Source organism: Bos taurus, chromosome 22 (genome assembly GCF_002263795.3).
Source record: "Bos taurus isolate L1 Dominette 01449 registration number 42190680 breed Hereford chromosome 22, ARS-UCD2.0, whole genome shotgun sequence".
NCBI lineage: Eukaryota > Metazoa > Chordata > Mammalia > Artiodactyla > Bovidae > Bos > Bos taurus.
This window is the reverse complement of record NC_037349.1, coordinates 6,615,889-6,642,930: the sequence shown is the minus strand read 5'-3', so window position 1 is coordinate 6,642,930 and position 27,042 is coordinate 6,615,889. Positions and strand designations below refer to the sequence as shown.

At 45.6% G+C, this 27,042-nt stretch overlaps 1 protein-coding gene across 1 annotated transcript in view; it reads right to left on the bottom strand.

Annotated features, from left to right (window-relative positions):
- Positions 1–27,042, bottom strand: part of GPD1L (glycerol-3-phosphate dehydrogenase 1 like) — a 61,469-nt gene that overhangs the window by 12,495 nt on the left and 21,932 nt on the right. Inside the window, exons 3-5 of the mRNA NM_001100363.2 lie at positions 15,322–15,462; positions 13,710–13,848; positions 4,934–5,046 (exon numbers count right to left, since the gene is read on the bottom strand). Coding sequence (NP_001093833.1) covers positions 4,934–5,046; positions 13,710–13,848; positions 15,322–15,462 — 393 coding nt within the window. The remainder of the gene's footprint in view (positions 1–4,933; positions 5,047–13,709; positions 13,849–15,321; positions 15,463–27,042) is intronic.

Here is a 27,042-nt window from a genome sequence, read left to right as displayed (position 1 = left end):
CAAGCAGATGTACTCTGAGATCGCTCAGCTGTGAAATTTATCATTATCCGCTGTGCATTCAAATCTGCTTTAAAGTATTCTAGAGCTAAAAATACCGTGATTTTCAGAAGACAGATGTGCTGAAGCCCTTGCCCATTCCCCGGGGGGTGGCAACACTCAGAGGCACCCTTCCTGACCTGTTGTCTTTGCAATCCTGCATCACAGCGGGTCGACGGGGCTCACTGTCTTTTGTTTCCACCCAAACTGTAAAACTGGAGGAGCAGCCCACGCTACCTGCAGATTATGCAAACACTCCCACCACCTCAGAAGAACTGCCCCACTGAAACCCAAGTCAGAATTTTCTGAGTCCATCTGACTCTTTCCAAGGTCACCTCCAAGTGCATCTATCCTAGAGGAAACCTGCAGAGTGGAGGCTAACTAACTGCAGGCAAGGTATCACCTGTGGTTTGTAGGTCAAGCCCTGAGTAAGGTCACCCATCTGAGATGTCCAGGAGGTCCAAGGTCAAGTCCACACTCAGCCCCACAGGTTGGGCACCCTGACGAGAGGTACGTTTGATACCTGCTTGTCCAACAGAGTGGCCACTAGACCTTGAGACTCACGAGACTCATGTGACTACTGAGTCTGAAATGCTGCTACTGTGACTCTGAAACAGAATTTTGAATTTTTTAAAAGAGTTTTAATTTGCATGTAAATGAAAACAGCCACATATGCTACTAGGTGCTAGCTGGAGCCTTGGCTAGAAACTGGGTACCAGACTGACCCATAGCACATTCATCACAGCCAAAGGCCTGGAGGAAACCCACACACCCTACAGCTAGGGTGGTGAGCCTCAGTACAGACAGCCCTGCAGAGAACACTGCGCATCTGTGGCAGAGGTGATGGGTGTCTCTCCCAAAATACTCTCCTCTTCTAGAGCCTGAGTCCCTGATTTTCATGCAAATGTATTTTTCCCAGGGGGGTGGAAAAATTCTCAACCTCCCTTGCAGCAGGGAGTACAATTAAGTACTGCTGCTGTTGCTACTGCTGCTGCTGCTGCTGCTAAGTCACTTCAATCATGTCCGACTCTGTGCGACCCCATAGACGGCCGCCCACCAGGCTCCCCTGTCCCTGGGATTCTCCAGGCAAAAACACTGGAGTGGGTTGCCATTTCCTTCTCCAGTGCATGAAAGTGAAAAGTGAAAGGGAAATTGCTCAGTCGTGTCCGACTCTTAGCGACCCCATGGACTGCAGCCCACCAGGCTCCTCCATCCATGGGATTTTCCAGGCAAGAGTACTGGAGTGGGGTGCCATTGCCTTTTCCACAATTAAGTACTAACTGCCTATTAAGATGAAGCCAGGGACTTCCTTGGCAGTCAGTGGTTATTTAAGACTCTGTCTTCCCTTGCAGGGGGTGTGGGTTCAATCCCTGGTCAGGGAGCTAAGATTCCACATGCCACAGGGTATGGCCAAAAAAATAAAAAATAAAGCCAAATGTTACACTGAAACTCCCCAGAATGCCTTAAGTCCCATGCCCTTTGTCTTTGTTTCTTTTTTCATCCTGTTGCCTAGAAGGCAGATGTGATGGTTGGAGCCCTGGTCACCATCTTAGAACATGAGGACAAGGGTCATCTCTCATGAGCTGGAGGGAGCCTAGGTCCCTGAGAATTTTGTGGAGTGGAATATTCATATGGAATTAGGATTTCTGCACAAGAAAGAAAGTTCTACCTTGTTCAGTCCCTATTATTTTGGGTCTCTGTTAATGAAACAATCTTGATAAACCATTTATTAAAAATAACAACAGGTTGAGCTAAATACTTATGATTTTTATACTTTTCTGTATGAAGAACAACATCTTAAAAGTTACATTAAAAAATACACCCCAACGGAAAGAAGCCAGACACAGAGGAGTACATACTGTATATGTGTATTATAAAAATTCTACAGTGAACAAAAGCAGATTGGTGGCTGCTGGTTTGGGAGGGAGGAGTAAAGTATAAAGACACTTATGGAGTTGCCTGGGGTGATGGAAATGTATTTGAGTGATGAAGTTCAGGGTGTATATACCCAACTGTTAAAACCTATTGTATCATGTATTTAAATCAACACCATTTAATGTACATGGATTTTGCTTAAATAAGTTCGGTTCAGTCACTCAGTCGTGTCTGAATCTTTCTGACCCCATGGACTGCAGCACGCCAGGCCTCCCTAAATAAAGGTGATATTTAAAAAAGAATACTCACTTACCAATTAAGAGATTAATGTAGCTAAGAGATGAAGGACATTCTGAAGGGTGTAAGATGCACTGGTACAAAATGATTTTGTATAATTCCTTTGAATGTTCCTTTTCTTTCAACATTGTAGGGAGCTGTTATCTTTCTTTCTCTCCCCGCCCCACCTCGCCCTTTTTTTCTTTTTTGGTACCTCAAACGCCCTCACGTTTTTGAGCATGAAAAAAGTGTACTTGAAAACTTTTTTAGAATAGAGAACATGACTAAAGGTTGTTACTGTGAAAAAACTAAAACATCCAAAAAAGAATGATTATATGTGTATAACTGACTCACTTTGCTGTTTAACAGAAATAAACACAACACTGCAAACCAACTATAGTTCAAAAAACTTTTTTAAAAAGGTAAAACATAAACTACTTGAAAAGTAAGATGCACTTGTTTTAAAAGAGGGGACATGGACATACTTGTGCTTACTAAAAAGACTGGAAGGGTAGATGACAATCATTAACAGCAATTATCTCAGGATGCAGAGATCATTAGTCATTTTCACTTTCTTCTCTACACCTCTCTGTAGTATGGAAGAATACTACAGAGAGGTATAATCAGGAAGAAAACAAAACTATTAATTATGTAATTAAGGAAAAATAGGCCCATGTGCCCTTGCTGGGCAGGCTCTAGCAAGAGAGGACTTCATTTCATTCAACCGCCTGGACACAAACGAGAAAAGTCAGGTCATCCAGAGTAACCACAGAACCCCGGACGGATTCTTCAAACCCACGTTCACGTTCTGACCGAGCTAGTATTTGCTACATTTGAGTCATTCACTCTTTGGCGCTCTGCCTCCTTATCGATCCGATGGGATGGTTAGCCTCAGTTACTGCCCAAGAACCTGCCTCTCAGTTTTTAAAGCTCCCAGCTCTGATGCAGGCTGGCAGGAATGATGGTAACCACTCCTGGTTGAAAGGAAAGCCAGGGGCAGGATGATAAATGGTTCTCAATCCCCATCTACCGCTGCCCCCAACGAACCACTCTGTCATGGTAGCAGGAGGCTTCTTGCCAACAGAACTGAAAAGCCGTGCAGTTCACAAGCAGGGCCAGCACATGGTTCCACCCGCAGAAGCTTCTCCAGGGCCCTCAATCTAGACTCTTTCTTCTCTCCCACCCTCTTCCTCTGCACCTTTGTTCTGGGTGGGTTTTCAGAGCTTCTCCATCCACCACCCAAAATAAAACCCAGTCACTTCATGACAGTTTTGGAGCACATGGGCCGTGCTGAGCAGTGAGACCACCCATTAGTTTAATGAAGGTCTATTAAAAACGCATAAAAACCTCACCCAACAATAATAAAGAATGCAGCCAAAGCCAGCATCTTCAATGTATAACAGGCTGCGTGCAAAGTGAGAATTCCCTGACAGCATTTGGAAAGATGAACGCGGGCTGCCTGGGGGCCCAAGTCTTTCGTTGGCTTCAATTTTTAAAACTCTCATTGTATGGAGACGTGACTACACATACACACGCGACATTAAGTGGTTTTAAATTATTACTAGAAGAAAAGACGTACAATTTGCAGAGAGCCTGAGAAAGTGCCCTATGGACGGGTCTCCCTGCATTCTTTTGATCTTTGCAATTTTCACCTGACAAAGTAAGGCGAACGTCAGATTAATTTCCTTCCCTCGGTGCTCAAATTCTTGAAAAGTAGCTTCTGCTACAAAAGAAATGACTCAAAAGTGACTCATTCACAGGGAAGCTCTGTATTTTCCCTTGTTTTTGATATGGCAGCTCAGGCAGCTCTGCTTCCAAGGGGAGAATGTACAGATGTTACAGCCCTGTTGGCTACTGCCCACTGTCAGGACAGAGAGGAACCCCAATCATGACTTCCTTCTGAGATTTTTTTTTCACGTGGACCATTTTTAACGTTTTTATTGCATTTGTTACAATATTGCTCCTGTTGTTTATTTTTGGTTTTCTGGCTGCAAAGCATGCGGGATCTTAGCTCTCCCACCAGGGAACGAACCTGTACCCTCTGCAGTAGAAGGAGAAGTCTTAACCACTGGACCACTAGGAAATGTGGTCCCACATTTTGGGGTCCATTGTGGTCAGGTCAAGTTCCCTGACCACAACTTTTAAAGGCAGAGGGTTATAAGTCAGGAGCCCAAGTCCAAACATGGAAATTTCCCTTGACTCTCTCAAGTCACTAGATGACAGAAGCTGCCTCTTTAATCTGATCTTTTCCCTTTACAGGCAAAGATTAAGCTATTCTTAGAAAAACCTGCCTGCAGCAGATTGTTTTTTCTTCTTTAAAAACAACAACCAACCATACCATCAAACCAATAGATCATCCAGAGTGACCAAGTTCCTCTTCCTGCTCAAGAAAACACATAGGAGAAATGTAGGAATTATAGAATACTTGGCTTCCAAGTAAGACTCTACAGTCAGAGTATGCCCCTGGCTTTCCAAATGTTCATGCCGTCCACTTCCCAGAGAACAAACTAGCACAGTGCTCCCAGATTTACAAACAGAAGCCCGCCATAACTGCGAGAGGAAATCTAACCACCCAGGAAAGGCTGGGGCCGAGCGGGAAGTGACAGACAACGCTGCCAATTCACTATTCTCCCCAGAAGTACGAGCGCAGAACACAGAGCTCATTCTTAGCATGGGGTGCAATGACGCTGGCAGTGGCCCTGCGTGAGGACGCCTCCCGTAAGCAGAAACGACAGGGCTGCTTTACCTTCAGGGCACCACACAGTTCAACCGTGTCTGCATCATCCACCACCGTAATTCGAAAATTTGGAGTCTGCAGAAGTTCTTTGAAGAGAAGGCCATTCTCCATTATCTTGCTGCCTATTGAAAGGTTAGAAAAAACAGGAAATTAATAATGGCCTCTCGTCTTAACTTTCGCATCTAACACAGTTTAAAATGAGTTTTGGACTTCCCTGGTGGTCCTGTGTTAAGACTCCGCGCACTCAATGCAGGGCGCACAGGTCCATTCCTGGTTGGGCAACTAAGATCCCCTCATGCCCTGGGGTGTGACCCAAAATTTAAAAAAAAAATTTTTTTAAGCCAATAAAAAATCTTTTTAAAAAGACCTTTTTCTCATTACAAAAGTGACATATGTTCCTGATAGGAAATTTCATAGTCACAGGACTAGAAACAGAAAAATATTCCACAATCCCACCACAGATAAAATCAACAATTTGACATATATCTCTAACTTACCAAAATTGGAATATACATAGTTTTTCTCAATTGAGAACATAATGTGGATTTCACAATCAGCTTTCTCCTATTTACGGCAGGAATAATTTTCAGTGATATCCTATATTTTCTACATTATTTTATTAACAAATGGCTGCTTTGTATTTTATTGCATACATGCATAATATTTTATCTAAGTGTCTTTCTATTGTTTGAGATCTAAAATTGTTGCAACTGTTTCCTACCATAAACACTTAGAGGCTCCCTCCACAAAAGTACCTCCCTTTCCACCAATGCTAGGACTAACCTCAGGATGTGCCTGGACTCAGTGGATGAGACAATTTCCCCACCCTTGGGGTCAGTCACATGACTGGCTTTGGTGAAAGTGAAAGTGTTAGTCGTGGACTTAGCCTGCCAGGCTCCTCTGTCCATGGGGTTCTCCAGGCAAGAATACTGGAGTGGGTAGCCATTCCCTTCTCCAGGGGATCTGCCTGACCCGGGGATCGAACCCGAGTCTTCTGCATTGTGGACGGATTCTTTACCACCTGAGCCAGTTACATGACTGGCTTTGGCTCATGGGACCAGACCTGACACAGCAGAATTTGAAGCCCATTTGTGCAGCAGCAGGGCTGGTTCCCATGTCCATCTGCCTTCACTGTGGGAACACACCCAGCTGGCCTGCTGGACCCCACAAGAAGATAGGAAGGAGCACAGCACTGCCTCCCAGTGGACCCACAGATGTGTCAGCTCTGCTTATTCTGGATGCCACTAAGAATTCAGGATTATTTGTTACTTAGCATCACTATGGCAACAGAGAACTGATACAACATCAACAAACATGTTCAGTGACTCAATTGGTGGAGGATGGAAATGCATTCAAGGGCTCCTTATTTCTGCTCCCCATTGGGACCATGCCTGGAATGATGTGGAGGATCAGTACTTTTCACATGTTACTTTTCTATTTATAGAGACTTTCAGTTCAAAACAAAACTAAAACTTTACACATAGAGCCTGATGTGAGATCTGCTCTGGTTGGTGGGGTGAGGGGTGGCGCTCAGCTCCGGAAATCAGGACGATAAAATTCGCCAGCTCGGTCCTGGCTCCCACGTCATGTTCTCCACACAGAGCTGGCAGAAAGCTCCTCCAGGGACCACAGCACTTGGGCTCTTCCAGCCTTGAGTTTCCTGAGCTTGTCTCCCAAGCTTGTCTGCACATTACAATCACCGGGAGATCTTTAAAAACACCAAAGGCCAGCCATACTCCATCATCCATTAAATCACAAGCTCTGGGGTCAAGCAGGCATCACTAATTTCTGACACTCTCCTAGTGACTTCAATGGGCAGACAAGTTTGAAAACCTCTGATGTGATCTCTAACCTCATGAGTAAAACACTATGGCACATTCAGCACTGTCATGAGGTTAAAGAAGAATGAGGTGTGCAAACTGCCTATTAGTTACAACAAGCACGCAAGGTCTATATAATCACAACGGGATAGTGATATTTACGTGCCTATGATTGACTTGCCCCACTCACACACAGGAGGCCCCAAAGAGGTTTACTGAGTTGCCCTCGGTCACACAGCTAGTAAGAGGCAGAGCCCAAATTCTAACCCGGATGCTCTGGCTCCAGGACCTACATGACCTCTCTCTATGCTGTGCTCCACTCAGGGGCAGGAAGAGAGAAGCAACAAACACATTACAATTAGAGCCACAGTCTTCCACTGCAGGAAAAAAAAAAACCACAGGATATTCAACAAAATTACACTCAGAAGTAATATAGTATCAAAATGATCCAGGGGAGGCCTTCCCCAGTGGTCCAGTGGTTAAAATTTCACCTTTCCAATGGATGGGGGTGGGTTTGATCCCTGGTCAGGGAACTAAGATCCTGCATGCCAAAAAATAAAATGAACAAACAAAGTTCAGAGACGAGTAGAGAGAGAGAGGGTGGGAAACAGATGAATAAGGCCAGCCAGCAGTTAATCATTACTAAAGACGGGCAGTGTGGGGTCCTAATACAGTTCTCTCTACTTTTGTTTGGTTTAAGGACATTTTCCATCATAAAATGTTTAAGACAGCTACACCGGATACTCAGAAACATTTTCTGTTCTACAGGCCACTGCTATGATGTCATTTAGCTGAATGCTCGTTCGTCCAAATATTAGAAATATCCTCTGTCTGAGCAAACTGTCCTCTTCCTTTTATAAACAGCCATCCAGACCAGCAGCACTGTCTCATCACCTGGGTTGGGTAAAGCAGCCCCAGAGCCACACCACGATGCATTCATGGTCTTTCTCTTCTGTCCCTCACCACGGGCCACTGCCAGGTGCCTGCAACTCGAAGGGGGCTCACGAGCAGCACAGACAGGCCCCCACTCCCTCTAAGCTACTTGGATCGAGCCAGCAGCAGCTCCGAGTAACTGGACACGCGGAGGGGAGCAGAGCATTCTCCATCTCCCACCGATACAAGGTGGCATCTGCTGGTGCCTCCATGCTGCAAATTACGCACGGGGTTCATTAGAGACGTGAGCTTGATTTACAGGAGTCTCACATTCTCTCAAACGTGCTTTTATTTATTTTATTCTCTTCCATTATGGTTTACTACAGGATAGTGACTCTAGTTCCCCGTGCTATACAGTAGGACCTTATTGTTTACCAATTTTATATAACAGTGTGTATATGCTGAACCCAACCTCCTAATTTATCCCTTCCCCACCCCTTTTCCCTTTGGTGACCATGGTTTTCTATGTCCGTGAGTCTGTTTCCATTTTATAAATAAGTTCACTTGTGTCATATGTTAGACTCTACCTGTAACTGATATCAAATGATATTTCTCTTTCTCGGTCCGACTTACTTCACTTAGTATGATCATCTCTCGGTCCAATCGTGTTGCTGCAAACGGCATCAAATGTTTACCCTTTAAATTTTTAAATCTTCTGAGTCATGGGAAAGCATTGACCGTATTATTATTACGATCAATGTCTTAGGCAGTGATGAGGCAAGAAGGGACCCAGGACATGTGATCCAGAACAGGGAATGCCCATCAGCCATGTGGAAGGGCTTGTCAAACTCAATATGAACCAAAAGACAGGAAAATCCCCCTTCTCTTCCACACAAAATTTTGGAGATAATCAACCTATTTAATAAGACTCCTTCACATCCCATCATGAGAAGCGCTGGACTGGAAGAAACACAAACTGGAATCAAGATTGCCGGGAGAAATATCAATAACCTCAGATATGCAGATGACACCACCCTTATGGCAGAAAGTGAAGAGGAACTAAAAAGTCTCTTGATGAAAGTGAAAGTGGAGAGTGAAAAAGTTGGCTTAAAGCTCAACATTCAGAAAACGAAGATCATGGCATCCAGTCCCACCACTTCATGGGAAATAGATGGGGAAACAGTGGAAACAGTGTCAGACTTTATTTTTCTGGGCTCCAAAATCACTGCAGATGGTGACTGCAGCTATGAAATTAAAAGACGCTTACTCCTTGGAAGGAAAGTTATGACCAACCTAGATAGCATATTCAAAAGCAGAGACATTACTTTGCCAACAAAGGTCCATCTAGTCAAGGCTATGGTTTTTCCAGTGGTCATGTATGGATGTGAGAGTTGGACTGTGAAGAAGGCTGAGTGCCGAAGAATTGATGCTTTTGAACTGTGTTGTTGGAGAAGACTCTTGAGAGTCCCTTGGACTGCAAGGAGATCCAACCAGTCCATTCTGAAGGAGATCAGCCCTGGAATTTCTTTGGAAGGAATGATGCTAAAGCTGAAACTCCAGTACTTTGGCCACCTCATGGGAAGAGTTGACTCATTGGAAAAGACTCTGATGCTGGGAGGGATTGGGGGCAGGAGGAGAAGGGGATGACAGAGGATGAGATGGCTGGATGGCATCACTGACTTGATGGACGTGAGTCTGAGTGAACTCTGGGAGTTGGTGATGGACAGGGAGGCCTGGCGTGCTGCGATTCATGGGGTCGCAAAGAGTCGGACACGACTGAGCGACTGATCTGATCTGATCACATCCCACATCTCAGTCCATAATTCTCTACTGTTTGTGTACTAAGAAGCTCCTTCCACAAAGAAGGGGCTTATGTATCCTTGACATTTAGCACCACAACTGACAGACAGCTCAAACTCTGTGAAGTCATTCCCACAAAGGAGGCTCTCACCACCAGGGGGCACCATGGCTCACAGTGCCTGTTTGACCCACGTCCCCAGGTTGCTTTCACGGCAGCCGGGATCCAGCCCAGGATCCTGAACTGCACTTCGTGGCCAGGTCCCTCTAGACTTCTCCTTTAGACTTGCAATGTCTCCTACGACACTGACATTTTTCAAGAGTGTGGGCCAGTTGTGGGACTTCCCTGGCGGTCAGGTGGTGAAGACTCTGGGCTTCCAAATGCAGGGGGCGAGGGTTTGATCCTTGGCTGGGAAACTAAGATTTCATATGTGACAAGGTGCTGCCCCCCCAAAAAAAAACTGTGGGCCAGTTGTTTTGCACCATGTCCCTTCCTTTGGCCTTGTTTAATATTTCCTGTTGATTAAATTCAGATTATATAAGAACATTTAGAAAATATCACTTTCCTGTTCTATCTCACTGAGTATTTTATCTAATTTAATTCAGATCACTCTTGCCAGTCATGGTCCAACCCACAGAAGGCAGCAGAAGCAATGTGTAAACAGAAGCCAGAGAAACAGATGTGACTTCCGTGCGTTTATCTGTCTTTACAAAGTAAATAAGTCTGATGCACCCACATGGGAGCTTTCCTATAACAAGGCTAAGAGGCAGGCAGAAATCCTAGCCAAAATCTATTAGTTTAAATTTGGAGATGAAGTCTGTCTCAACCCTACCGAATGACTGGGGTTAACTGGCCAATCCCAACCAAATAACTAGCAAATTGATTACTAGCAAATAGGACTAAGCTGGAAAAAGTAGCTAATAATTATTTTTGAAAAATTAAAGTCATTACATAACAGTTTCACAGGCTACATTAAAATCATAGATGAATAAAAGAACTAAACGAATAAAGAAAAGAATAAAACCTAGCACAGCCTAGCATACATATGCATTTTTTTTTTATGGAAGGATACTTAGGAACTACCGACAATGATTTCCTTTGAGAAGAGGGAGTAGGTCTTAATTCTAATTTCATACCTTCTTGTACTGTTTGAATTTTCTTTAGTGCTTAGTTGCTTCAGTAGTGTCCAACTCTTTCATGACCCTGAAGACTGTAACCCACCAAGCACCTCTGTCCATGGGATTCTCCAGGCAAGAATACTGGAGTGGGTTGCCATTTCCTTCTCCACCTCTCCCACTCCAGTATTCTTGCCTGGAGAATCCCATAGACAGAGGAGCCTGGCAGGCTACAGTCCATGGGGTCGCAAGAGTCGGACACGACTTAGTGCACTGTCTCACCCCAGAGATCCTGCCACATATACCACAAAAACCAAACATCCCCCAGTGACCTTGGCCCCACTGTTCCAATCACTTCCAGGAGGGAATTCAGGCACGTGTCCACAGAGGTCACAGACAACATACATACGGTTCTGTTATGTCCCATATATTACCCTTTCATGTCCCAAGGAAGACATTTTCTCTTAGAGATTTTCATTTAGTGTATCTTTAAACTTGCCTCCATCTTTTTCTTGGGTAAGGATAATCCAGAAATGGCCCTTTTGTGTCTGTGATGTTGCCATTCACAGCTTTCTTGATAGTCCTAGTACAATCTTGAGAACAGGGCTGCTGTATGCTGAGTGTCAGACGGTAGCTCTGAGCTCTGCCTGTCTTAGGGAGTTAGGCTGTGCATTTTTTATTGGTGTACCATGTATGATTTGTCCCTAATACCTTTGAAGTTTTTCTGAGAAATGAAATAATGCAACATGAACTTATTAAATTACATTTTAAGCCTTAAAAAAAAAAAAGAATACTGGAGAGGGTTGCCGTGCCCTCCTCCAGGGGACGTGCCTGGCCCAGGGCTGGAATCCATGTCTCCTGAGTCTGCGGGTAATTCACCTCTAGTACCACCTGGGAAGCCCCTGAATTTTCTTAGCTGTGCTTATTGCTTTTATAAAGATCAACCTGGGTAGTGTTATTATGGGTCATTTTGTTTCCTTCCTTTTATCATTTGTGACACCTCTGCTCTCCAAAGTTATTATTTCTCACACACACACACCCCCCCTCCAAGTGCCCAGATATATGGGATTGTCAATGGAATGTTATGCAGCTATAAAGATACATGCTGATTGAAGTAAATGAAGCAATTATCAAAAGAGTATATTAACAACTACAACCATAGTTCAGCACAAGTAGAAAAAAATAACGAAAATTAAATGAAACTTGAAATGGTTTTCCTAAATCAGAGAAAGACAAAAATCATATGATATCACTTATATGTGGAATCTAAAAAAAGAATACAAACAAACTTATTTACAAAACAGAAACAGAGTCACAGATATAGAAAACAAAGCAATGGTGTGGGGAAGGGGGGATAAGTTAGATGACTGAGTTGGGCCTAGACACACCGTTACACATATAATAGGTAACTGACAAGAACCTATCATATAGCATAAGGAATGCTATTAAATACTCTGTAATGACTTGTATGGGAAAAGAATCTAAAGAAGAGATGGAGATAAATAAGTGATTTACTCTGCTGAACAGCAGAAATTAACACAACATTGTAAATCAATTATACGCAAATGAAAATTAATAATCAACATGCTGTGCTAAGTTAAGTTGCCTCAGTCGTGTCCGATTCTTTGTGACCCCCATGGACTGTAGCCTACCAGGCTGCTCTGTCCGTGGAATTCTCCAGGCAAGAATTCTGGAGTGGGTTGCCATGCCCTCCTCCAGGGGATCTTCCCAACCCAAGGATTGAACCCATTACACCGCCTGCGTTGGCAGGTAGGTTCTTTACTAGTGTCACCTAGGAAACCCCTAAAATAATTAAGTTTTAAGAAACGGCTTTCTTTTGATTATCTCTGTGTCCCATGGTAATCAGGTAATGTCTGTATAATTACAAATAAAAGAGAAAAAAAATTTTAAATGTCCTAACTTACATGCATGCATAAAAACATTTTCCCATCCATCTCATCTTACTCAAGAGAGCCTGATCTCTCCCAGAGTTTCCTTTCACGAAGCTGCCAAGGAGAAATAATTCCCATCACTGGTGCATTTGATAAGTGTGGAAGTAAGTCCTGGAGTGGTAGATAAACTTAAATACACCCTGCAAAGCATTCTATGAGCCCTATAACATGGTATGTGGGCACTTAGAAATTCTGAAGCCCTTTTTTAAAGAAATAGACACGTTCACAACACTGATGTGTAAGAACAGAAAGGGCTTTCTGTTTCAGGAAGCAGGAGACCCAAGTTCATGTCTGGGTTCTGTATTAGCTGTGTGATCTTGGGACAGGGAGCTTACTCTCTGAGCCTCGGCTTATTCCTTTGGAAAGCAGGGATCACTGCCATCAATTTCTAGATGTCTGAGGCATCCAGTGAGGCTCCAGATACTGGCATTTATGAGCAAAGAAAAGCTAGGTTTCTCTTGGACTGCACCAAACCAGTCAATTGTAAAGGAAATCAACCCTGAATATTCATTGGAAGGACTGATGCTGAAGCTCCAAAACTTTGGCCACCTGATCCAAAGAGCCGATTCACTGGAAAAGCTCCCGATGCTGGGAAAGACTGAAGGCAACAGGAGAAAGGGGCAGCACAGGAGGACATGGTTAGATAGCATCGCTGAGTCAACGGACATGACTTTGAGCAGACGCTGGGAAATACTGCAGGATAGAGGAGCCTGGTGTGCTGCAGTCCAAGGAGTCGCAAAGTTGGACATGACTTGCTTTCCCTGACCCCCACACCCTTCATGCAAGGAGGCAGCTCTCTGTAAGCCAAGAAGAGAGCCCTCACCATAAAAGAAAAGTGTTGGCTCAACCCTGATCTTGGACTTTCTAGCCTTCAGAACTGTAAGAAATAAATTCCAGTTTAAAAAAAAAAAAAGAAAAGCTGGGTTTCTCAGGCCTAGGGAGCTCCACCATGGACATAACCTTCTGCTTCCTGGGACAAGCAAGCACCCGTGCACGTCTGGGAATAACCTCGATGCTGCACTGCTGGGTCGTGGGGAGCCACGTGGTCTCCTTGGCTTTACTTTCAGTCCAGAGTCTGTAAAAACGCTTCACGCCCACAGAACGGCCTCCTAAGATAAAATTTCCACCCCACTGAATGTCCACCCCAGGAATGTTAAGGGAGCAGGGAAGAGTTCACTACGGAAAATTCCAGAAATGGAATATGTGCCTTTCCCCAGTGGCCCTCACCGATGGTGGTCTCGCAGAACTTGCCGGCGGCCACCTCGTTGGCAATGTTAGCTCCCATCAGCACGCTGATGTCAATGCCCATCTTCTCTCGGATGATGTCAGAAATGAGCTTCAGCCCCTCAGGACCCTCGTCTATGCCCTGCAAGGACGTCAGTGGGTTAGAGGAAAAGAAACCCCCAAGGACAAGAGGCTGGAGACTGCTGCTTTATAAGTCATCTAGATTCAGACCGCCAATGGCATAGGCAGCTGAAAAATCTCGTTTCTAAGAGTAAACAGACATGGTGTGCATGTACCATTTAAAGAGTAACAATAAAGTGAGAATGAACAACGTCACCATCCAGGTTAAGAAAAAGAACACGAGGGACACCACCGCAGTCCCCTGGGTCTATTCCCAAGTTCGTGCTTCTCCTCACTAGTGTTTCCTGGCCCCCGCCAGGGTGACCCCTATCCTCAACGCCATCTATGCCCCGTTCCCTTGTTTTTCCTTTTCATTTTGTCACATGAAACCATCCCTAAACAGTATGTTATAGCATTATGCCTGTTTTTGAAAGGCTATAAATGAAACTGTGCCCCTCACCTGTGATGTGCTGCTTTGTGCTATATTATTATTTGGGAGATTCACCCATGTGGCCGCATGAATATTCTAGTTCACTCCTGTGTAGTTTCCCATCATTCACTTGTCCATCCTATCGATGACTGACATTTGAAGTATACTTGCTTTCATAAACATTCACCTACAAACACAGTCTCTCAAGAGGGTTCTTAACCTTTTTTACAACACAGACCTGCCCCTGGCAGTCTGGTGAAGTTTATGGATTCATTCTCAGACTCCATATGCATAAAGCAAAATACCAGATTACCCAGCAAGGCAATTATTTTGAAATACAGTTATGAAATGTTAAAAAAAAAACACCCTACATTTGTGACAAAGTAATATATGTATTTTCTTATTGCAATTATAAAAAGGTGCCATAGCAGGTCGAATTACTATAATTCCCAAGTAGTTGGGAATAAGTGGTATCTTGAGATATCTGAAGCCATTGTAAAGTAACATGAAAATACCTATAATTTGTATCTACCACAGGGTCAAGGTCCTGCTAACATATTGTCACTGAAACTCTGGCTTGTGGCCTACATTCATAAGTGAAGGAGATGCTCATTTCAGTTAGAGGTTAAAATAAATAAAAATGTAATTTCATCCCCATATTTAGGTCCAAACCTCTTGAATTCTGTATGTGGGCCTCTGGGGATGGTTTGTGGACTTCTGGTTAAAAAATGCCCTCTCCAGGGAATAAATCCAGGAGTGGGAAATTAAAGATGATTAACTTCCCAGCGAATGTAAACCACGTGAGATTTCCCAGGCAAGGGCGGAGCCCCGTGTGATAGACAGGAAGTTCTTTTATTGAGGGAGCCCTCTCCAGATAGGAAGCAGCTCCTGGTAAACCTGAGTAAAGCAAGGCTCAGGAGGGGATGCGTGGTTTTGATTCCCTTCCAGGCATCCTTAAAAAACAAACCCAAAGCAGCCATCCCCTCCTCTCAGCTCCTTTTCCCCAGCAGATGAAAGAGGTGCGGAAGTTCCCAGGAGCCCGCGCGCAGCGAGGGGCCGCCTCACCTTGATGAGGGTGATGCCCAGAGCATCCTTCGGCACCCTCCCCGTGATCTCGTCGCAGATCCGGTGGATGAACTGGTGGGGGATGACAAACACCAGCAGGTCTGCGTCCTGCACGGCCTCGCTGAGGTTCGCGACGGCAACCTGCCAGGGCAAGGGTGACACGGTTACTTGCGGCCTGAAACACACCTGTCCAAGCCACACACGCGCTGCCGGGCATCAGCTGCTGCCACTGCGCACAGGAACAGTCGGGTCAGTGTGGGGGTGTGCCACCTTCCCCACTCTGCAACCCAAGCTGGCAGTGCCCTCCCCTCTGTCCCAGCCCGGTTCCCCTTTCCTTAAAATGGGGCTGTAACCATCCTGCGCGGTGGTTCTCTATTGCTCCCCAACCCCCCACCCATTTCGGTCCTTCTCTGTTCCCGGGAGGCTGTGCTCTGGGCACTGTTTCCCGGGCACCCTCGCCCTCTGCCTTCCAGGTGGCCTCAGCCCAAGGCTGGCGCTGCCAGGAGCTCCAAGGTGGGAGGAGAGACAGGTCAGGGCGTGGACCTGCTCCTGGGGCCACCTGCCTGGCTCGCAGGGGTGCTGGCCTGGGCTCCCGTCCCGAGCCCCGCTTCCTGACCTGGTCTGCGTCAGCCCCCATTTCACACCTCTAAGCGCGGCTGGCACACTGGGGCGGCACTGGTCTGTCCCCTTGCCCTTTCAGGGGTGGCCATGGCTTCCTCCCACTGCTAATCTCTGGCCACTTCCCTGAGCCCTCCCGGTTCCCTCAACTCTGCCTACACCTGTCAACACTAAGCGTTTCTACGTGAGTACTTTTGAGAGTACTGTTGTGAAGAATAAATGACACAGAACAGAGTCTGTCACTTGACAGGCACTGAATAAATGTCAGCTATTCTGATGATTATCCTTCAGAGAAGTACGAAGATGGGTTTTAAAATTTCACATGGGCAGGACTTCCCTGGCAGTCCAATGGTTAAGACTCTGTGCTCCCAATGCAGGGGACGAGGGCATGGGTTCGATCTCTGGTGGGGAAAATCCCATATGCAGTGTGGCAAAGCCCAGCTCACCCCCACTAGAAAAAGAAAATTAACATGGGCAGAGAAACACAGAGGCCGAGGTGAGGGCACCGATCGTGGACACAGGGGCATGTGATCTCTAGCAGAGACTGCCCCTTGTTGCCCAATGTCCGTTCTCCCCTTCTTCCTCAGCAAGAGAACCCCAGTTTGGGGTAAGGCTCATACCTGCCAGGAAAGAAAGCTACACTTCAAGCTTCCCTTGCAGCTAGGTGCCTTGTGTGATAAAGCTCTGACCAATGGTGTAAATGTGCTTGTGGTTTCTGAGAGATATCTTTGAGTTCCTCTTTTGGCCAGAAAAATGCTGAAGAGATGGCTGGAGTTTGGGCAGCCATCTTGGACTAAGGAGGAAACCAATGCTGAGATAGTGGAACAGAGCCCCTGTCACCTTGATGAATCGTTAATTATGATGAACGTCCTTTACATAAGAGAAAAAAAGTGCAAGTGTTTACTTTGCTTAGGTTACTGCTATCTTAGGTTTTCTGTCATATGCATTTGAACCTAACTGTAACTGACATAGTTTCGATTAAACATTCCTGGTTCCCCAGATGAAGGAAACTGGATGTGGGTTCTTCTCTGAGGAAGTGCTATCTGCCACAGGAACATCATTTAGAATGGATAAGCCTCCTAGGAAATCTAGTGTGGGAGTTGTGATGGAGGTGCCAACTCCTCGATAAAATTTCTTCTCCCCTTTCTCCATAACTAGAGAGCTGCAAGCTGGTCACTGGTCACCGAGCATGCAGAACTGCATTTCCCAGCAGCCTTGCAGATACGCAAGGTCAAGGACCAAGTTTCCATCAGTGGAATGAGAGATGGAGCAGTGCGTACCACTCAAGATCCAGAGTCCTTCAAACAGGGGCTGCTCCCTCCACACTTTCCCTTCTCTGCTTTTGTGCTATTTGAAAACCCAAGTGGGACCAAGAATAATGGTGTAAAGCAAAGCTGCTGGACGGCTGTTATGTGAGAGGGAAAGAAATCTTTGTTCTTTAAATTACATTGTGTTTTTTTACAGCTTAGTCTCTTAACTAATGCATGTGCAAGAGTTACTTCTCAAAGAATTCCCCAAGAAAATCTACCTGGCATTATTTCACTCATCCCTCCCTTTGGCTGGTATGGAAGACCTGTAATTTACCACCTGGCCTCCATTCTCTTTCTGGAAAAAATGCCTCTAAATTTCATTTCAAAAGCTACTGCTTCACTGCTTTAACTATGCAGTTTGGGTGGAAATGCCCGCCCCACCCCCTCCATGAATGGTCTTTTAAGTTATTCAGGTCAACGGACAAATAAAACGATGGGAACCAATGTTTGCTGGGGTTTCTGAGAAACAGTTGCTTCTTTACTCTTCTGCACCAGCTTCTGTGTCTTTCCTTGATCAGTATGGAATGATGGTGCGAGGTCTGGAATAGTTGCAGCCATTTTACAAATGTGAGGGGCAGAACCTAGACCCGCCAAGGGGTTCCAGTGTGAATGAAGGCAGAGTAGAGAAACAGGAAAAAAAACAGGGCCTTGTTGATATTACTTAATCCACTGTTTTAGGCTGCACCTGAAACCGGCCCTACCTGAATTTTTAGTCACATGACCCAAAACATCAGCTTAAGCTGACTTGAATGGCAACGCAGAGAGTCGTCCCCATAGAATGACTAAGCTCATAACACGAAGCTTAGCATTTCTCTCTCTTTATTCACACACCCAAGGTGGAGGGAAACCTGCCTTCCTCTTCAGAGGGGCTTCTCCGGTTTGGTAGTCTAGGCTAGGTAGTAAGGATTTCCTTGGCATCTGGATATTTCGCCTCCTCCAAAAAAAGCAGTTTCTTATTCTAAGCCATCAGCCTTGATGCTGAACCACAACTGCTGTCTGCCTCTCGTTGACAAGGCTCATTATGCTCTTACACATTTGCCTGTGGTCCCAGTCTCCACCCCCTAGCCTTCATTAGAACTCGGACCCCCACCCCTCCCCCCCCCCCAGGGTTACTGGCCTCACTTAAGCAGGGACTTCTGTTCTTGACCCCCTTCTCACACAGAGCCTAGCAGCCTGAATTTTAATGAAAACATTTCTTCTCTAGACCTATTGTTTCTCCACTTCCCCATCCACCTCCCTGCCCCGCCAGCCCCCGGAAAACACACACCCTTTCTCTCTTCAGGGCATTTCCTGACCTAGTAAGATGTAAAAGACACCAAAACCAGAGAAAAGATGGAAAAGATGAACATTTGGGTCCCGTGTCAGCAACTGATCGGCTATGGGACCTGCACAGATGACTCCTGTTCACTAAGCACAGTCGCCCTGGCTACAGAACAGGATCACAATCGCTATTCTGGGACTTTGCGGTGGTACAATGGTTAAGAATCCGCTTCCAGTGGGTCTGATCCCTGGTCAAGGAACTGAGATCCCACATGCTGTAGAGCAACTAAAGATCCTGCATGTCTAAACTAAGACCCAACACTGCCAAGTAAATACTTTAAAAAAAAAAAAAATCACCTTTCCTGGGGTGAGACGGGGAGGGAGGTGGGAGGTAGGCACAAGAGGGACGGTTTATATGTACACCTATGGCTGATTCATGTTGCTGTATGGTAGAAACTGTAAAGCAATTATCTTCAATTAAAAATAAAGTTAATTATAAAAAAGAAACCATCACAATATTGTAATTATCCTCCAATTAAATATTTTTAAAAATCACCTTTCCTACCAGCTACTTCACAGAGCACTTTCAAAATAATATAGATAATAGCACTCTGCAGTGATATGAAATAAGTGAGAGACATTACTCATCAGAAAAATCCACTGGCCTCCTACCAATTCTTAACCTTTAAGGCATCAGCCCACGCTATGTCCTCTGTGACGAAACAGTCCCATGGAAGCTGCCAGCTGGCCCGGGATTTCTTCCCATCTTTTCTGATTCCTTTTTCAACAAATCAAAGAAGACTGCAGCTGGCTGGGTGTGTCGGGTCTCTGGGACAATATGCCTGGGGACTCCCTCAGCACATACAGACATCCTTCCATTGTCCTGTCCGAGCGCTAAGGGTTTAACCCACAGAAGCAACATGTGACCCGAGCTGCGTTTGTACGGTGCACACGGCCGTCATTCCTGCTACAGAGAATCAAAATAAGCTCTCCTCAACAAACACAATAAATTGAATATCCTCTTTCAGAATGACAGCTTTAGCTAAGCCTCTATCCTATCTTTTACTCTGAGCCAAATCAGGACACTGCTTTGGAAATGCTGACCTATTTCACGGGCCTCCTGCCAAAATCTTCCTGAGGCTGTCCACCACTAAAGGTTCCCGAAATGCTTTGAGAGAGACTATTCAGAGCAAACGGGCTTGTCTGGCATTGGCCAGGAGGACAGAAAACCCAATTAGAATGAAGGCATCACAGCTGGTCCATCTGATGCCCAGTCTTTCAGGAATCCAGGGCTCTTGGTTCACGTTAATAAAAATGTTTAAAAACTAATACTAAATAAAATAAAGTCATTTAAAACAGAGCCAATAACGGGTTCCCTAGTCTGGGGGTTAAGAATTTGCCTGCCAATGCAAGGGACGTGAGTTTGATTCTGGGTCCGGGAAGATCTACAGGTCACAGAACAACTAAGCCTGTGCACCACAACTTCTGAGTCCACACTGTAGAGCCCCAGAGCCCCAATTACTGAAGCCCACATGCCTAGAGTCTAGAGCCTGTGCTCTGCAAGAGGAGCCCCTGCTCTCAGCAACTAGAGAAAGTCCGTGTGCAGCAACAAAGACCCAGCACGACCAAACATAAAAGTAAATATATAAACCTTTAAAACAAAGCCAATAAAGTCTATGGGCCAAGCCTGAAGGTTCTTCTTTTTCCCCCTGGGTTAGCTATCACTGTGCAGCCCGTGGGCTTCTTGACCCAGTTCCACGACCAGTTAAGTAACTGGGCACCTCAGGCAACCCGCCTACATTGTTGAGGGGATGAGCATTTAAACACAACAGCATGAGTATCGCAGATAGCAAAGCAGAGCTGCCACACAGCAGAGGCTCAAAAATACTGTGGTTTACTCCTGTGCTCCTAAGCTCAGCCTAGGCCAAGATGAAGCGAAGTTCACATCCTTGGCTCCAGAATGATGGCGCACCATCCTTGGCATCAGAAAAATGATCCTCAAGTACAGGCAACTTGAAACGAGGATTCTTTTTTGTTGTTGTTTGTTTAAAGATTTTTGATGTGGACCATTTTCCCACTATTGTTTTTGTTACAATATTGTTTCTGTTTTATAGTTTGGATTTTTGGCTGTGAGTCATGTGGGATCTTATCTCCCCAACCAGGGGTCAAACTTGGACCCTGTGCAATGGAAGGTGGAGTCTTATCCACTGGACCGCCAGGGAAGCCCCTCTGCAGATTCTTATATAAACATACCACTTTAGTAAGTGAGGTTGCCTCCAGAAGAAAAAAATAAAAAGCTGCTTATTATGTAGATCAGCAGGGCCCAAGGTGTGGTTCCTGAAACCTCAGCATCCCCACCACCCAGCACCCAGAAACTTGTTAAAAATGCAAATACCTGGACCTCCCCTGAGACCCAGTGACTCAGAAACTATAGAGGTGGATCCAGTGATCCCTGGTAAACTCTCCAAGTAGTTCTGAGGAACACTTCAGTTTGAGAAACACCAATGAAGATGAATCCTCTAAGGAAAATAAAAAAGCTAAACCCAGGGAGCAAAGAGTTGATGCTGTTGCTCCTACTAAACTGATATTCTAATCTTCAGAAGCCTTAAAGCTAAAATTAATAGGCAAAATCACAACCATATTACCCAAAAGTCAATGGCCATTTTTAAAAAAATTACCTTGGCTGAACCTTCTATGCCACGGGACACCACCTACACCACTGAAACGAAACTCCCCAGTCTGGTTGGTTGTCCCGATCCACTTGCACTGTCCCTGGCACTCAATCAGACCACACATCATACCTGGCACTATTCCAGGAGCTGAAGACGTATCAGTGAATGCAGGCCTATGCGAGGAACAAACCCAGCAAGTTAGTAACGAGAAAAGTATCTCAGTTGGATTTCAAAGCTTAAAATGTTTATGCTTCAAAGGATAGCATCAAGAAAGTGAAAACTCACAAGATGAGAATATACTTCTATACTATATACTTGAAAATGGATTTGTATCTAATAAATACTCCTTGCAACTCAATAATAAAAAGACAACTCAACTTTTCAAAATGGGACTTTTTAAAAAAAACACTTCCCCAAGGAAGATATAAAAACTTCCAATAAGCACGTGAAAAGATGACTAATATCGTAAGCCATTAGGCAAATGAAAATCAAAACCACAATGAGATGCCACCTCAACCTAACCCTAACCCCAAAAGTTAGTTAGCTAAGGGGCTTCCCTGGTGGTCTAGTAACTAAGACTCTGCACTTTCAATGCAGGTGGCTCAGAGTTCAGTCCTTAGTCAGGAAACTAGATCCCACATGCCACAGCTAAAGATCCCACATGCTTCAGTTGAGACCCTGCAGAGCCAAATAAATAAAGTCTTAAAAAAATGTTAGATAATAACAAGAGTTGGTGAGGATGTGGAGAAATTGGAACCCTCATACAACTTACTGGTGCAACCACTTTGAAAAAGTCTGGCAAGAGTTCCTCAAAAAAGTTAAACAGTTTCTATATGACCCAGCAACTATACTCCTAGGTGTTAAGTTCAAAAGAACCAAAAACATGTTCACAAAAACAACAGCCGAAAAGTGGAGACGACCCAAATGTCCACCAACCAGCAAGTAAATAGGCAAAACACGGCACATCCGTAAGACGGAACGCTGGTCAGCCATAAAAAGGGTGATTCGGGACACAACATGGATAACCCCGAAAACATTATGCTATGTGAAAGAAGGCAGGCACAGAAGGTGAGGTATTTATGGTGACATTTACATGAAAAGTCAGAACCGGCAAATGGCGAGACAGCAAGTAGGTTAGTGGTTGTTTAGGGCTGGGGAGAGGAGGAAGTAGGAGGTGACTGCTAAAGGATATGAGGTTTCTCTTTAAGGTGATGAAGTAGTCTAAAATCAATTGCAGTGCTGGTTGCCCGATTCTGTGAATATACATAGAAAGCACTGAATTGGAACATTCGTGTAGAGCATTTTGTGTGAACATGTTTTCCCTTCTTCTGGGTATAAACCTAGAGGACAGTCACTGGGTCATATGATAGCTTTAACCTCTTAAATTGTACACTTTAAGGGGCAAACTGTGTGCCTGAGAATCACATCTCAGTAAAGCTGTTTTTGAAAAAGAACCGGCGAGGTTTAGAAGACAAAAGAGTAGAGCCGTGACAACTACAGCTCACAGAAGATGCAGCAATGACCAATCCCGGTGCCGCACTGAGGCTGGTGAAAGCTGAGCCGAGGCAGAAGAGCTCTATACACAGGCCCTGGAGAGACGGCTCGAGCAAAGGACCAACGCTGCTCATCCTGCAGGACAGGAAGCAAGAAACGCTCCTCCATGCAACTCTCGGGAAATCACAAACCCAGTCGGCCCCAGCTTTTAGTGAGAAGTTGATGACCTGGTGAGGTCACTGCTACAGAAGGTTCCCCTGTGGAGGGGTCACACGGTGAGCATGTGATGACCTGGAGAAGGGTCAGGTGGGCAGCAGTCTGGAGCCCCCAGCAAGGAAGATCCCCAGTCTCGAACAGCGCAAGTGTCAGACGTTATAAATAGCACTGCCATCTGGATGATATGCAGCAAGTCTCTCCTGCTTGAATCCACAAGATAGAAGTGAGTAAAGCCGGCTTTTAGCTCTGGATGGACATTCATCGAGTCAATTAATCTTATGTCTGACTTTTTATCTGAAATAATAGTAACAACCATTGGTCTTGTCTAACACTAGTTTATGTTTTAAATGGCAGAATGAGGTATTTGAAAAACTCTGAAAAAAAAAAAACCCGTTTTAAAAAAACCAATAGAAACAAAGCCATAGTTTTGTAATAGATTCTCAACACTCAACAATTTATGTGGATCATCTCATTCACTCCTTACCAGGAGGAGCAGGGCTGCCCAGACTCATTCAGAGTCAGCCCTCAATTTCATCACTGCTCAACTTTTAAAATCACTTACTATGAGACATTTTGTGTGTGTGCGTGCATGCTCTGTCGTGTCCAACTCTTTGGGACCCTACAGACTGTGTAGCCCACCAGGCTCCTCTGTCCATGGGATTCCCCAGGCAAGAATACTAGAGTGGGCTGCCATACCTTCCTCCAGGGAATCTTCCCCACCCAGGGATCGCGAACCCGAGTCTCCCACATCAATCACCTGCATTGGTAGGTGGATTCTTTACCACTGTGCCCCCTGGGAATCCCACATTATAAGAGATTTCATACATACAAATGCTAGAATCTAGAAAGCCTAAACAAGAGACAAAGAAGCAAATGCCAGTGTACCTTTGGCCAGCTTAAGAAATAAAACTTTTCAATACCCTGTGTCCTGCACCAAGGGCCAGCAAGGGTGTGGAAGGATGTGAGTTCTCAGACCCTGCTGGGGGCATGGAGATGGATACAGGGAGGAAGCAGGCAGGGCACAGCCTTAAAAGAAGGACAAAGCTATTAGGATACAACATAAACTGGTTAGGACTGACTAACACCGACCAGGTCCAAGATGACAGGAGATTCCACTTCTGGTAGACCTTAGCCTCATTATGCACTCATTATAACACATTAGCATATGCTAAATAACACACCCACAGACACCCTATGGTCGTGATGACAGTCCTGACGTGCTCAGTTGTGCAGGCATGTCTGATCCTTAATGACCCCACAGACTGTGGCACGCTGCCAGACTTCTCTGTTCACAGGATTCTCCAGGCAAGAATACTGGAGTGGGTTTCCGTTTCCCCCGCCAGGGGGTCTTCCTGACACACGGATGGAACCTGCATCTCCTGTAATTCCTGCATTGGCAGGGAGATTTTTTACCACCTGACAGTCCTGAGGCTGCCCATAAAAGGCCCCAAAGTGGGCAGTGCCCCAATTCCTGGGAATTCCAGCCCCATCTCTCCCAAAGTGCTAGAATAATCCTTCTACTCATTAGCCTATGAAATTACCCAGCCCATAAAAACTAACCACCCCCGTACTTCAGGGCCATTTGCCTTCTGAGAAGGTCCAGATGGCCCACACTCAGCATGTGGAGTGGGTGTCTCTCTAAATACATCCCCTTCTTACCTATCCCTTTATCTCTCACTGAGTTCTTTCTGTACCAAGACATAAAGAATCTGAACTTCAGTAAGTCCTGAGAGCAGGTATATGATCTTAATGAAAGGACAGAGGACTCAATCCCAATCTGGGTTTTGGCTGGGTTCAAGTCCTCATCTGAGTTGTATGGTTTCACACCCATGCTGGAAACCAAACTGGTGTGACCTGGAAGATTACAGGCTGCATTCCCTGAGACCTTGTGATACGCACCTCAGACGTGAATAAGGCCGTTCCCCGGGAGCACTGTCTGCAACAGCAAAGCAAATGACCAGAGACCATACAAACATCCAGTCCGTGGACCAGATACACTCACTGTCATGAGGCTACAACCTTCTAGGACAGAGAGTTCCTCCCTTGTCCACACCTGGGCACACGGGCTAGGCTTTGGGGGATGTGGTTTTTGGCTCCCTCTCCGCCTGCTGCCCCCCTGTTCTCCATGCAGACGTGAACATCTAGCAGATTCATCTCCCTCTGTGTTTGCTGAGCACCTCGCTGGGAATCATGGGACAGTGAAACCCCAGCAGGTCAGGTGCACACACCTGGGGCAGGTGGGGTACAGAGGGTGCAGAAGGAGCTGGCTCAGAGCACAGTGGAAGAACCTGCTAAGGAAGCATGTGGTCTACAGAAGGGAAGGAGCGGTGGATCCCGACACGGATGAGAAGGGACACTCGGAGGACCAGTCTGCCCCAAGCAAGGTTAGACACGGCCTCAGAGGTCTTCCAGGGCCGTGGGAACAGTGGGCCCTTTACTCTCACCATCAGATAGTCGGGCAACTTCACAGCTCAGCTCGGAACCCTTGCAAACCGCCCTCTCCCCACCCACAGCACCAGGAGTAACCCCAGGGAAATGCTCCTCGCGCAGTGACACAGAGAAATCATTAAGTCATCATTGTCTAGAAGCCATGACTCAGCAGGCGCAAGGCTGCCAGCCAACAGCTCTGTGACCTGTGGCAAGTTCATTAACCTCTCTGAGGTCCGGTTTCTTCCCCTGTAAAATCAGAAGCATCATCATAATAAGGAAACTAATAGCACCATCCTAAGAGGGTCACTGGGAATATTCAGTGAGACTATAAGGAGACAGCATAGGACGTCCCCCTCAAAGGAAAACCAGGCATGGCTTTCTTGACAAAAGAGACTGGCCCAAGCCATTCTGGGACCTAAGCCTGGCTTGCCTTGAACAGTAATAAAGGATCTTAAGGGAACAAAAAGACAAACTGATCAGAGGAGAGAATAACAATAGCAAAGATAGGAAGTCAGTTGCAATGACTCCCAGTTAGAATAGCCCAAAGCTCTATCTTGGGGACTTCCCTGGTGGCTCAGACGGTAAAGCGTCTGTCTACAATGCGGGATACCTGGGTTCAATCCCTGGGTTGGGAAGATCCCCTGGAGAAGGAAATGGCAATCCACTCCAGGACTATTGCCTGGAAAATCCCATGGACAGAGCAGCCTGGTAGGCTACAGTCCATGGGGTCATAAAGAGACAGGACTGAGCGACTTCACTTTCACTTTCTTTCAAAACTCTATCTTAAGTGTTTTGAAGGATTTAAATCTATCTTGGGCACTCCACCTCCAGATCAACTAGACCCTAAGGAATGACCAAGTTGACCTTTTCTGACCTTCATGATTTCATTCCACTGAAGCTTGGACTCACTCTGTCTAACACCCAAGCCCCTGTGTGAATGACCAAGTTGACCTTTTCTGACCTTCATGATTTCATTCCACTGAAGCTTGGACTCACTCTGTCTAACACCCAAGCCCCTGTGTGAATATGCATGTTCTCTTAGATTGTAACGTCCACAGTTTTGCTGTTGGGGAGGCTCTGCTTTGGGAAAGACCCCTGAGGTTCTCCTTACTTGATGCAAATAACAAATCCTTCCTTCTCCCTTGACACCTACCAAGAAGTGATCTCAGTTTTCAGGTAACCAATATGATAAATGTGAACTACTCCCCAGAGCACTTGATGCCAAGAACTCTATAGCCAAAGCCAATCAGCAATCTTCAGTGAGAAGGACTGCATCTCCAAACTTGCCGGCATTCATCAGCCTACAAATCTATTGGCATTCATCAGCCTACAAATCTATCTCCCCTGCCAGGAGTCAGCCAGCCATGTGGGCTGGTTTTCATTTTCTTTCTTTCTTTTTTGGGTCTGCAGCTTATGGCATCCAGGATCCTAGTTCCCCAACCAGGGATCGAACCCGTGCCCCCTGCACTGCAAGTGCTGAGTCCTAACCACTGGATCACCAAGGAAGTCCCTGGGCTGGTTTGCTAACAGACTCTTCCAAAAAGCCACCCAGAGGTGAATCTGGAACAGAAGTTCATGAATTCTAGGCTCCTGGGGGTCCAGTAGTTAAGAATTCCCCTTGCAATGCAGGGGACACTGGCTCGATCCCTGGCCCAGGAAGATCCCACGTGCCACATGGCAGCTAAGCCCGTCCACCACAGCTACTGAAACCTGAGCACCTA